The sequence below is a fragment of the Archocentrus centrarchus genome, chromosome 1 (genome assembly GCF_007364275.1).
Source record: "Archocentrus centrarchus isolate MPI-CPG fArcCen1 chromosome 1, fArcCen1, whole genome shotgun sequence".
NCBI lineage: Eukaryota > Metazoa > Chordata > Actinopteri > Cichliformes > Cichlidae > Archocentrus > Archocentrus centrarchus.
The window spans coordinates 25948109-25960853 of record NC_044346.1 but is presented as its reverse complement, the minus strand read 5'-3'; the positions used below and the strand labels follow the sequence as shown (position 1 = coordinate 25960853).

General features: G+C 39.8%; 1 protein-coding gene across 2 annotated transcripts in view; it reads right to left on the bottom strand.

The window, feature by feature from the left end:
• Positions 1 to 137: 137 nt before the first annotated feature.
• evi5l (ecotropic viral integration site 5 like) overlaps positions 138 to 12745 on the bottom strand; it is a 46774-nt gene continuing 34166 nt past the window's right edge. For both annotated transcript variants that reach the window (XM_030726739.1, XM_030726748.1), the window contains 3 exons: positions 12304 to 12399; positions 12086 to 12181; positions 138 to 4223 (listed from right to left, as the gene is read on the bottom strand). In XM_030726739.1, coding sequence (XP_030582599.1) covers positions 3906 to 4223; positions 12086 to 12181; positions 12304 to 12399 — 510 coding nt within the window. In that variant the 3' untranslated portion in view covers positions 138 to 3905. The remainder of the gene's footprint in view (positions 4224 to 12085; positions 12182 to 12303; positions 12400 to 12745) is intronic.

The following is a 12745-nucleotide window of genomic DNA, read 5'->3' as shown; positions in this document are numbered from 1 at the left end:
AGTGTGTGGTCTGTGTTAAAGGCTCTGAACTTCACGCAGCTATCAGTCTGTTTATGCAACACATTAAACGAACCACGTGATCGGTACGTCTTCCAAGTCAGGTTTAAGCCTCTGACACAGAGAAATCAGGCCTTTGCAAAGGTGCAATGTCAAAGTTTATTTTGTATCATTCATAGGATACAGAACACTGAAATGTATTTTTCCCCATCATACTGGAATTTATATAATTTTTACTGTCATTTAATATATTTGACAACATCAGTTGAACTGCAAGAGAGAGATAGAGAAAGAGAGAGGGTGGATGATGAATGATGCGGCTGCGGATATCAAACAGTCGTCACATACAGTACATAAATCTGAGAAACTCTAGACCAGACTAAGACCATCTGAGAAGAGAAACTCTCGCTGTATTTGTTTAATCTTCTGCTTTAAATCTGGGGAAACTTGTGGCAGACGTTCCAGTTTTAAGATGATAAATCTGGAGCAACACAGTGTGATCGTATTTGAAAATTCGGCTGACGAATGCTAAACGTAAATCAACAAAGTGTGTAAATCTCTCTGCTTTTATGGCACATCGTGATGTTTAATCGTTATCATCTCATGTAATGCTGTTAGGACAAGCCAAAGTATGGATGGCAATTCTAAAAACAATATTAAGGATGAAACGTACCGTATTCAAAACTGCTTTACAAAACATATCAAAATGTTTCATCACAGTAGATAAGAGTTGCACTCAGACAGCGGTGAGAACAGAGCACCATCACTGAACAGCTGTGGTACGGGTGTGTTGATGGACCCTGATTACTGATATGGGTCCATGTGTTTTGTTCTGAAATCCAATCCTTAAGATTTAAGTCACGGTTGATAAGTTTTAAGTTTAGCTTGAAGCATGTTTAACGTATGAAAGTAAATGTTAGGCTAATTTTCATCATTCATGGTGCAAACGTGGACAAATTGTCCAGAGTCGTTAATAAAAAGGCAAATTAATGATCATTTTCATTCAATATTTTGAGCATTGAGTAAAATTCAAAGCTCATTTTCCAGTTATGTATCATTAAACTGCTGCCAAAAGTGCAGTAAGATAATGTGTTAAGAGAGTGCTATTTAAACTGCAAACCCTGAAAAGAAGTCATGGAAATGCATCTGTATCACATATTTATTTGAGGAAAATTATAGCCTCTTTGTGGGTCTACATAAATCAGATTATTTAGTTGCTACCACTCTATGTTTCATGGAACTTTTTTCCAATATTTTGAGATTATTTTCCATTTACAGCATGCCTTAGAGCATGTCCCCGTAATGAAAAGTTCTACATAGAGGACTGTCTGCCTTACATAAATCAAAGTGAAATCAAAGTGTCCTCATGAATGGGGCCTGTTATATTCAAAATTCTTGAGGATTATGACCATAAGTATGAAATCCAGTCTAATATGGCACAAAGTAAACACATCTAAGGGCCTAAATCTCATGTTAAAGAGAGCAGATAGCAATCTGTACAAATGAAATGTTGGTACAACCGTCATTTGGTTTGACAATACCTTAGCAGTGATTCCAGGGTAGAGATTTCAGTTGCTACACCCATCACTGACAAAGCTGTTACTTGCAACAGTATGGTGGGCAAACTGACATCCTCTCTAGCTCTTTAATAGCCATTACTGGAAGATCCAGTTCCCTAATTTCTGAGGAGATGGCAATAATGCTCTGTTCTTCTAATTCTTTAATTAGCATTACATTACATTAAAATATGATGTGTTATGAAACAGAAAGCCTCTAGAGGATTTAGAAACAGTTGGTCCAAAGAGTGAAGAAACACAATACAAAGATTTTATCTTGGTAAGGTCCCTCCGAAGAAATGAATATGATGAAAAATGATCCCACCATGACTCCATGAATCTACATCAGAGCTCCCAGCTTAGCATCACAAGCTGGGAATCTGCCTTTCTCTGTAGTGCAAAAAGCAAAGATCACTGCTCTGTAGATATAACACCCTGTTTGATAAACTATACACACTCCAGTACAGCTTTAAATATCATCTATATGTTCCTGTCACACAGTATATTTCATATGTTTCCATTCATTTTTACAGCCATTTTTCTAAATAGAATATATTGTTTGATATGTTAAACATTTTTCTACCCACACTCTCTCCTGTCATGAAGATCCTGACAACCTTTAACATTAGCATCCTTAGGTTAAGACCCTCCGCTGTCATGGACCCACAATTTTAGCTGTCAGAAAGTGATATGAGCCAGATTACTTGGATAATAGTTTGATGAGGGGATGAAACCACTCTCATGTCTGTCTGTTAAATATCAAGCCAAGTAATGGGCACGGGTTAGCTTAGCACAGCATAAGCTCAGTGCTGTCCAAATATAAAGAAGTATTAAGGACTTCAGTACTCACAGGAGTTTTATTAGCAGCTACAGCCTTATCTGCATTGTTTAGTATGGCCAATTGCTGATGATTAGACCATACTAGCAAACATACCAATATTACTGATGACCGGTTTTCTAATGGTGTTTATGACCACAGTATGGCAAACATTACAGTCTTCCTTTAATCCATACAAAAGATCAAGTGTAAAAATGAGCTGTGCATGAAATCAGCCAACCCCCTCCTAGCTGTAGCTTTACACAGACATCAGAGTGGTCTCATAAATAACATAGTTTGGTGTTAAATGAAACTTCCCTTTTGTTTAGAAGCTCCAGAGAGGAAGTTGAACAGTTCACTTTTCAGACATCACTGCTCTACACAGTAATTGTCCAACTAATCTACGGCAGAGTTAATGGGAGGTCGGATGTTAACCTCGCAAAGTTGGGACAAAAATAACAGTAAGAAGAAAAACAGAAGAAATAACTTGGAAATCATAGCAGCACGTTTTCTGTCTCTGAATCACTCGGCGGGTGTCACAGTGAGCCCGTGACAGATGACTAGTTGGCACAAAGGACGGTGTAGAAAGTTTGGCCTCTGTCGGTATCTCTACACTCCTACAATTTCATATAGGTATATAAAAAAATTCAACAATATCAAAATAAATTACAGCACATAAATAATTAAAAAAAAAAAAGAAAACAAAAGATTTGGCAACACGAAGTTTCTTCTTTTTGTGGGTTGCTGTGAATATGACCTCTTGTGCGTGTAACTCACTTGCCTTCTGCAAGCCACACACAGGCAAAACAAATATTCAGTATGCTAAGGATTCATTTAGGAATGCCTTTCTGTGATATGCCTGCGGTTTGATACAGATGTGTGCGTATTCCTGTGCTGGACCAATCCTTCGCATAATCATCACCATTTAAGTTTCTTTTTTTAAACACAGAGGGGAACAGATGGCTGCTAGAAGTTTCATCTAAAGGCAGTGAACATGGATGAGAGGCATAAAAAGGGAAAAGGGAGAATAAAGATGTATTTAACTCTGAACTAATCAGGGAGCAGAGTTATAGAAGGGTGGCCAGAGTATACAGTGTGTTAAATATCTTTTACTCAGCTTAAAGCTTACAGCTTTCCCATCTGTCTACTCACTCGTGGCCACAGTCACAGATTCAGGTCCAGTGGTAGATCTTGAGCAGCGAGCAGAACATTTTGTTCATGTGATTTGTTTTTTTTGTTTAATGGACATGTATTTTGACAGTCTGTAGCGCATTTACACGTGGGGACAAGGAGAGAGGTTGTACATTACCACTCTGTCAGGGATCGGACAGTGTGGGGAAATAGTAGTGGAGACAGCAACGAGGAGCAGAGACAACAGGTTGTGATGATCAGAAGAGGTCCAATCAATGCCACTATGTCTGTATCAAGTAAAAGACAAACACTGGAAAAGCCAAGGAGGAGGACTTGACTGGATAATACAGTCCCAGTTCCAGCTTCTCTTTAGGTCACAAAAATCTCAGCATCCTCTCCAGGTTTCAGTTATCCAGTGCCTCGGCACACACGATGCTGCCATATAGCTGCTGTGGGTCCGGATGCGTCTGCACCCGCTCCTCTGCCTCGCTGTCTGTGCTGCCCTCACTGTCGAGGCGTGGAGACGGGTGACAGGGACCAGACAGACTGGGGTAGAGGGCGGTGGCAGGCAGTGGGCTGGGGAGGAGGTCCTCATCTGAGCTGAGAAAGTCCCCCTCAGCAGAGGCGGGACTGGTCAGGCAGAGATCCTGGTAGGTGGTGCTTCCCCCTCCACCGGTGACCCTGGAGCTGAGGGTCGCCTTCTGCCCTCGCAACTGCCTGATCTGAGAACAGAGAAGGTGGTTTTTACTAAAGGTAGGCTTGCTGTGTTTTCCCCCCTCAGTAGATCTCAATAAAATCATCAGAAAACACAATCTGTTACACCATCTTTTACAATCGTTCTCCTGATATACTGAATGTTCCTACTGAACATGCTCACATATATGTAGAGCTTTGCTTTAAACGTATTGTATTTGTTGTTGACTATTTTCAACAGCAGACAAACACTTTTGGTGACTAGGCGAGTATTAATGGCAGCAGCACGGCACATATACTACAGTACTTCTGGGCCCTATTCCAGGAAGCACGTTCAACAAACTGAGTTTAAAAATAAACTCAGAGCTGATTAACTCGACAACTCTGAGTTTCCTGTTTCAAAAAGGCTGATCAGAGTATGCTCATGTGTGTGTGAGTAGAGAAAAAAAGCCATCATCAATGGAGCTCCAATACCAGAATCCACCATGGCAACAGGTACATAAAGAGCAGAGCCTCCATTTTAATCCAGTGGACTGAACAGTATGAACACATGACCGTGATATTTATCTTTAAAAAGTGAGGGAAGAGTGGATAGACCCACTGAGACTGATTTAAGTGATTTTCAGTGGGAAATATGTTGAGGTTCAGACCGAATTTCAGACACTTTAATGACCGAATCTCAACGTGTTCAGAACACTGCAGTCTGCTTTTAAAATCTCACTTTAAAGTATATTCAGTTCAGTTTTAGATTCTTAAATTTCACTTCACACCATCTCCAAGATCCAACTGTAACAGACATTTTTCCATCAGTGTAACCGATAACAACATGACAAATGATTGATCATTGATTAGTGTGTTACATGTCTAAAGTTTTATTCAGGTAAGTTTTATTTGGCATCTCTGGCGTAGTTCTCAAATGGTTTCCATCATACTTATCTCACAGACACTTCTGAATTCATATTAACAACTTTATGCCCTCATCTGCACCCCTCATATGTGGAGTCCCTCAAGGCTCCATTCTTGGACCAGTATATGTGTGTTACCCCTGTGCCATCTGCGTAACAGTTTCAAAGGAATTTCCTACCATTGCTATGCTGAAGATACAATGCTGTTGTACTTTTCTGTGAAGCCCAACAACCTCAACAGCCTCTCTTACCTTGGTGAATGTGTCAGTGTCGTTATTAATTGAAGGTCTTGAAATTTCCACCATCTCAATCCTGGTAAAACTGAGGTTCTTGTGTTTGGTTGGAATAAATATAAGACTGTTTGATGTTCTTATTTTTAATGTGTGGTTTTATTCAAACTGAGAAGCACTTTAACTGTGTGTTTTAAAAAAATGGTATCCAAATAAAGTTATTAATGCTATTATTAACATAGAGTAAATGTTTCTAGTGCAGGGAAACTGGCTGACAGCTGCATTACTGTCCACAGCATCAAAGAGTTAGAAACATGTAGACTATAGATTTTATTCTGAGCTGATAATAAATCTGCTACTTAATCAGTGTCTCCGTCCCTATACTGGTGACATAAATAAATACATAAATAAAAACAAACTAACATCTAACTGGGAATTCAGTGTTTGTAAAAATGTAAACTTCTGCAATTTAATCTGCTACATTATGTAGTTTGACAGTGACTTTAGGAAATGAATCAGTGTTCGTCAGGTGGTACAGGTGTAGCAGGAGGGGCGGAGTCAGAGAGAAACTCAGTTTGTTGAAGAAAACCTGCCAGTGAGCAGTTTAAGTTTGTGAGTCTGTCAGCCCGGTGACTGACTCAGAGTTTAAGTAAACTCTCTGTCAGGAACAGAAAACCTGACGTTTTCCTCACCTCAGGGTTAACAAACTCACAACTAAACCTGCTTCCTGGAATAGGGTCCTGCTTAGTTCATTAACAAAGAGGCTGAAATGTTGTTCATCATCTAGAAAAAAAGTGAAAAGCATTGGGTGTAAAGAGTTTGCTACAGAGAGGATTTTCTTGGTCCCCCAGAAAAATGCATCCAAATCCAAAGGAAGTTTACCACAGTTTGCTAATTGGGAATTTCATTTACTCAAGCATAAAGTACTTTATTGTTTATTTAATGGCCAGAAATAAAAGCAAAATGCACAGATTTCTGACAAATGCCTTCACTGTACACAAAGTGAACACACTTACATGCACAGTCATCTCTCAAAGGCTGACCCTGTCCTAGAAAAATCCCTGAAGTGATATAATTTACAGTATTTACATTTCTGGGTAAAAGAAAATCTCTGCCATCTGCAAAAATGACAAATAAGTCACATAATAACTTCTTTATATGGAAATTTAATAGCACTGTTCAACAGTATGTCCATGCATTACACAGTATTATCTTAAAAATTCTCCTCCCCAATACCCATTAACAAATGGTTGTGAGAGGAGTTTACCATCTGTGAAATTTAGGGGTCAAGAATTTTGTCATAACAGGACAAATTATTTTATGATATACAGCTATAGTGTGAGGTTTTCAAATGGTATTAAACAAGCTTGACAGTTCTTTGCAAAACCACTAAATGTCAGGTGCTTTTTTAAACAGGTTATTGGGTGTTTAAAAAAACTGTGAAACCCATTGATGCATATTTTTCATTACCATTAAAAGATGTGCAAATAGAGCTGTGGGGTCTTTACAGCTAAATCAGAGCATGCACCTGACAGTAGCGTGAAGTGGGTGCTCTAATTTGAATTAAATTTAAATGGGGAAAAAAAAAAGTTGCATTGAACAAATTCTAACATACAAAAAGATGTGGTTGCATATTTCTGCTCCATGGCTGATGTCGAACTAGCAGTGCGCTGAGGTTATTCTTTTAAACAGCAGAGCTACACACCACTTTTCACATGCATGCCTTTTGCATGTTAACTTGAGCGTACCACAGTGACTCATGACAAATCTCAGAGGTTTTAGTTTTCCCCTGATACACTCAGGCTAGCTGCAGGGTGGGGAGGTGGGGGGGAGGGGGAAAGCGGTGGTTAACCAGTGGAAATGTTTTGACTGTCTGACTGCTCTTCAAGCTACAGCAGAGAGACATAAGAAAGCACCAGGCATTATAGGTTAAAATCTTTTGATTCTTTATTATAAACAGGTTAATTAATATCAAAATTAGCAGATCAATATGTCCCAAATGCTATGAAACATTATTTGTTTTTGCAAAGCTGAGCAAAATTGATGTCCACCGGACTCAAAACACCAAAAATAAATGAATAAAATGTATAAATAACTGTGTAAAATTAATTCAGCTGTTCTATATAAAATGGCTTATTATGTGTCACCGCTGCCAATATGACTCAATTGTATCATGATAGTTTACGGCTCTATACTGAGATTTTTCTAAATGGTTCATTGCTTCCTCATCTGTACTCACGCAAGTTTCAGTCTCATTTATAAAACCACTGCTTTGATCAAAAGAGGTGGGGAGAGAAGAAGAAAAGAGGAGAGGAGCGCTAAAGGGCAGGGCCGTCTCATCACGCCCCCTCACTCTAAAGTTTAAGCACACTCCTTCCTCCTAGTCACGCACAGACACTCTCTGAATGAACAAACCCAGCGTGTATGCTGACTGATAACTTTGTATCTACGATCGGGGTTGGAAATTATCCTCATGAACCCAAGATATTACTAAATTTTGTGAAATTAAACCATAAAAATGGACAAAACTGGAGCTGCGATACATATTTTTTTAACCAGACAACAACAGAGAATGAACTTTTGGATACAGGTGTGGGCTCACCGGTAATGGACCAAAAAAAAAAAAAAAACACCTTTATGAGTGGGATACATTTATTCTCTTCAGCCTCCCTCTTTCAGAATTAAAGTTCAGTGTGAACCGAATGATGAGAACACAGCTGTTGAGAAGAACACTGGTCTCTTGTTACAAGAAAGACACTGAAACAACTGAGCGTGTGTTGGGGTGGAAGTGGTATCTCTTCTGAGGCTGCACATAGAAGACAAGATTCATCTGTGGTTTAAAGCTGCAGGATATCTTATACACACAATGTGCATCTGTTTGTCACACGCCATTTTAAGAAAAACAGTTACAGTGAAAGAAATTATTCAATTATTAGAGCTTGTATTCTTGAAACCTCTAATAAATGACAACATAAGTACACACAAGTATGAGAGAAAATGAGTTAAATGGACATCTAAAGGGCAGAAATACTTGTGAATCTCTTGTAGGAAGCAAGACAGGTTGAAAACTGAGGCTAGGGTTAAAAAAGGTCAGGGTTTTTCCCTATTCATTTTCTCCTATTGAAGAAACAATCAACCAATTAGTTTAGTAGCTGAGATTAAGGATGTCATATTCGTTCAAAATTAAAAGTGATGAATGAATGAAATAATGAATGAATGAATTTAATAAATCCTAGGTAAACATCCAGAAATGTTTTAGTATGCCAATGACAACATCATAAAATGGTTTTAATAATTTGAGTGCTTACAATTGAGCTGCTTTTGCTTTTAAAATGTGGAGAAGACATTGGCTGGGATTATTTGTTTAGGATTGGTTGTAATTATTGGTGCTACTCTGTCGTCTTCTTCTTCTTCTTCTGGCTGCTCCCTTTAGGGGTCGCCAGAGCGGATCATCTGCTTCTATCTCACCCTATCCCTTCATCTTCTGTCACACTAACCCCCTGCATGTCCTACATCCATGGATTTTCTCTGTTGTCTTCTTCTTTTCCTCCTGTCTGGCAGCTCCATATTAACTCATATATGCCTCCTCTGCACATGTCCAAACCATCTCAGCTTTGCCTCTCTAACTTTGTCTCCAAATCACTCAACGTGAGTTGTCCCTCTTTTGTACTTATTTCTAATCCTGGTTGCTCCCAGGATTAGATGTTAGCATCTTCAGCTCTGCTTCCTGTCTTTTTGTTAGAGCCACCGTCTCCAAACATTTATCATAGCAGGTCTCACTACCATCTTGTAAACCTTCCCTTTCACTCTTGTTGCTCTCCTTCTGTCACAAATCACCCCTGAAACTTGTCTCCACCTTGCCTGCATTCTCTTCTTCTTCACCTCTCTTAGGTACTGTGTTGCTCTGGATGGTTGACCCTGGGTATTTAACTCATCCACCTTCACAAACTCTACCCCTTGCAGCTTCACTGTTACACCTGTCTCCCACTCAGTTGCACACATGTATTCTGTCTTGCTTCTACTGACTTTCATTCTTCTTCTATCCAGTACATACCTCCACCCCTCCAGGGTCTCTCCCACCTGCTCCATACTCTCACTGCAGATAACAATGATGTCTGCAAACATCATAGTCCACAGAGAATCCTACCTGACCTCATCTGCCAGTCTGTCCATCACCACTGCAACCAAGAAGAATCTCAGAGCCAATCCCTGATGTAATGTCACCCCCATCTTGAACCCATCTGTCACTCTTACTGCACACCTCACCACCCTCACATGCTTCTCTGCCACTCCCGGCATCCTCATCCATTACCACAGTTCCTCTCTTGGCACCTTATCAAATGCTTTTATCTAGATCCACGAAGATACAGTGCAACTCTTTCTGACTTTCTCTATACGTCTCCATCAAAACTCTCAAAGCAAACATCACATCCGTAGCGCTCGTTCTCAGCATGAAGCCATACTGCTGCTCGCTGACTGTCAGCTCTCTTCTTAACCTAACTTCGACAGCTCTTTCTCAAAGCTTCATGGTATGGCTCATCAACTTTGCCCCTCTGTAGTTACTACAGCTCTGCACATCACCCTTGTTCCTGAAAAATCAGTTCCAGTATGCTTCTTTATGCCTCAGGCATCCTCTCACTCTCCAAGATTGTGTTAAATAATCTGGTTAAAAAGCCCACAGCCTGGGTTTCTACTCTGCCCTTGGATTCTTTCTATTTAATGGTGTCTTGGAAACCTATTTGGGCTGGACATAATTTTATGCATGACAAAATCAAAGTCAACCCACGGTTCTAGCCAGTGGTTGATCACCTGGTGCTGTGCCATGCTGAGCTCATCTTGTGCTGGGCTGAGAATTTCATTGGTTGGTTATCACTACAATTGTCAAGTGGACGCGCATGCCGCCCATCACCGATACCAGACTCTGATGTTTTTTTCTCTTGCTAGATCGCTCCATTACAGGTGGATCTATAACCAGGCACAGTCAATTTCATTCACAATGTGCACGCGCACTAAACATAAAATCCCAGGAACTAAGAGAGGCCTTAGAGGAAAAAGGTCAGGTCGACACAGCCCGCAAGGATTGTGAATATCACTACAGTTCAGAGGTGAGTTCTAGTTACATATGTATATTCTGATATACAACCCTATGAAAAATTAAATTACACGTCATGACTGAATAGCTTATAGAACAACATTTAGCAGCAATAGCTTTAAATAATCATTTTCTGTCTGACTTTATCAATCTCTCACATCAATGTAGTAGACTTTCATTGAGTTCATTGAGGTTTGTGGGCCTTTGTTGATGCACAGCGCTCTCAAGGTCACACCACAGCACTTTTATAGGCTTGAGCTCTGGACTTTGACCTCAGTGCAGCACCTTGATTTTTTTCTTTTTCACAGCTTTTCTGTTGCAGGTTTGCCACTGTGTTTGGGATCACTGTCCTGTTGCATGCCCCGATTTGGATGACTCTTTATTGGGCACGTGGACAGATGAGCTTGCATTGACTCCAGAATAGATAGACAAATTTATTTCAAACATTTAAAAGAAAAATTAGAATAAATACTTTGGTATACAGGGGTGTTAATGGTTGACTCAATGACTGCAAAGTAACCACATCCTGTGGCTGCAAAACAAACCTGAATCCCCCCTCCACCATCATGTTTGCCAGTTTGTATGAGGTGTTTGTACTGATATGCTGTGTTTGGTTTTTACCAGATGTGATGCTGTGCATTATGGCTTAACATCACCACTTTGTTCTTGTCAGTCCAAATCAAAGGAAATTGTTGAAGATGTCTTGTGGTTTGTTCATATGTATCTTTTTAAACCTAAGCCATGTTGCCATGTTCTTTTTAGAGAGAAGACGCTTTCTCCTGGCAGCCCTTCCAAACAAGCCATATTTGTTCAGTCTTTTTCTAATTGTACTGTCATGAACTTTAACATTTAACATGCTAACGGAGGTCTGTAGAGTCTGTGATGGAGCTCTTGGCAAGTATCATGACCATTTTCTACTTGTGAATAATCTTTCTCACTGTAGAATGAAGGGCTTCAGTTTATTTGGAAATGGATTTATAGCCCTTCCCGGACTGATGGGCATCAACAATTGCTTCTCTAAGATCATTCTGATGTCTTTCCTCCTTGGCACTGTGTTTGCCATAAATTATTCATCTTTTTTGTTTTTCCACTGTAGCAAACTGTCTATTGGTTTGAACTACTTAGGGCCCAAGCACAGAGTGTGAAGGGCCTATTGTAATTGTTCTATTTTTTTTATTATTATTCAGACAAATGAAATGCCTTTTTGAGGGCCTAAACATGCTCAAAAACTCATGGAATTCTGCACGTGTGTCAGGTCTGGTATGTATTTTAATGGTGTCACACATGGTCCTTCCAAAATGACTCTATAGCACCACCTTTAATTCAAGCCCCTCTGGTGTGTTTCACGTACATGTATGAAATTTGGTACACATATGTAACATGTCAGAGCACACAAAAAAAATCCTCTTGGAGTGATAGCCCTACACCCAACAGGAAGTCTGTCATTTTGAATTAGTGTGAAGTGTGATTTTTCTGGTGTTTTTTTGCCATTATCTGGCCTCGTATTTAGTCTACCGGGCTAAAAACATTCAGGTGACCGTGAAATGTAGCATTGGTCGACCACATCCTCAGCTGCTGAACCTTTTTTTTGCCCATTGACAAATCAGTTAACAAACAAACATGGACAGAGAGTGTGCTTGAATATATGGAGAAGTATGTCCCACCTCGTTCTTGAGCTCAGCAATCTGGTCCCGGAGCTGATTGATGTACTGTCTGGAGTCAGAGTGGTTCAGCTGGCCCTGGATCAGCCCTTCCTCCTTCTAAAAAACACATTTCAGACACACAAGGTTAAGCCTGAATTCACTTTAATACATTTATCACTTCTAAATTTTATGTATATACAAGGATACATCCAGACAGACATGGAGGCACATGGACACACCTGAATCTCGAGTTCAGCAATCTTCTGCCTGAGTTCAGCCATTGCAGCCATGCTGTCAGCTTCCCTCAGTCGCACAGCCATCACCTCCTCTTTACTCTACGTGCATCACAGGGGAGGGAGGAAACCATAAAACAACATTTTCTGGTTAGTAGGTGAACATTGTGGATAACAATTATTTGCTTGATTTCAATTATAGATAGTAAAAATGCACCATAAATTGAAAAAAAATTGCCCATAAAGTGCCCATCCACTACATTCTGCTCTGACCTCTATCTGCCATTCTAGGCCTCCTCTATCAAACCTGTCAACTTGTTTCAGAATGAATCCCCAGAATTTATGCTCACTCAACGTGAGTTGTCCCTCTTTTGTACTTATTTCTAAGACCATTTTTCAACATTATTTCTATTCTCGCTTCCATTTTCTTGTTATCCTTCTCTGTTCC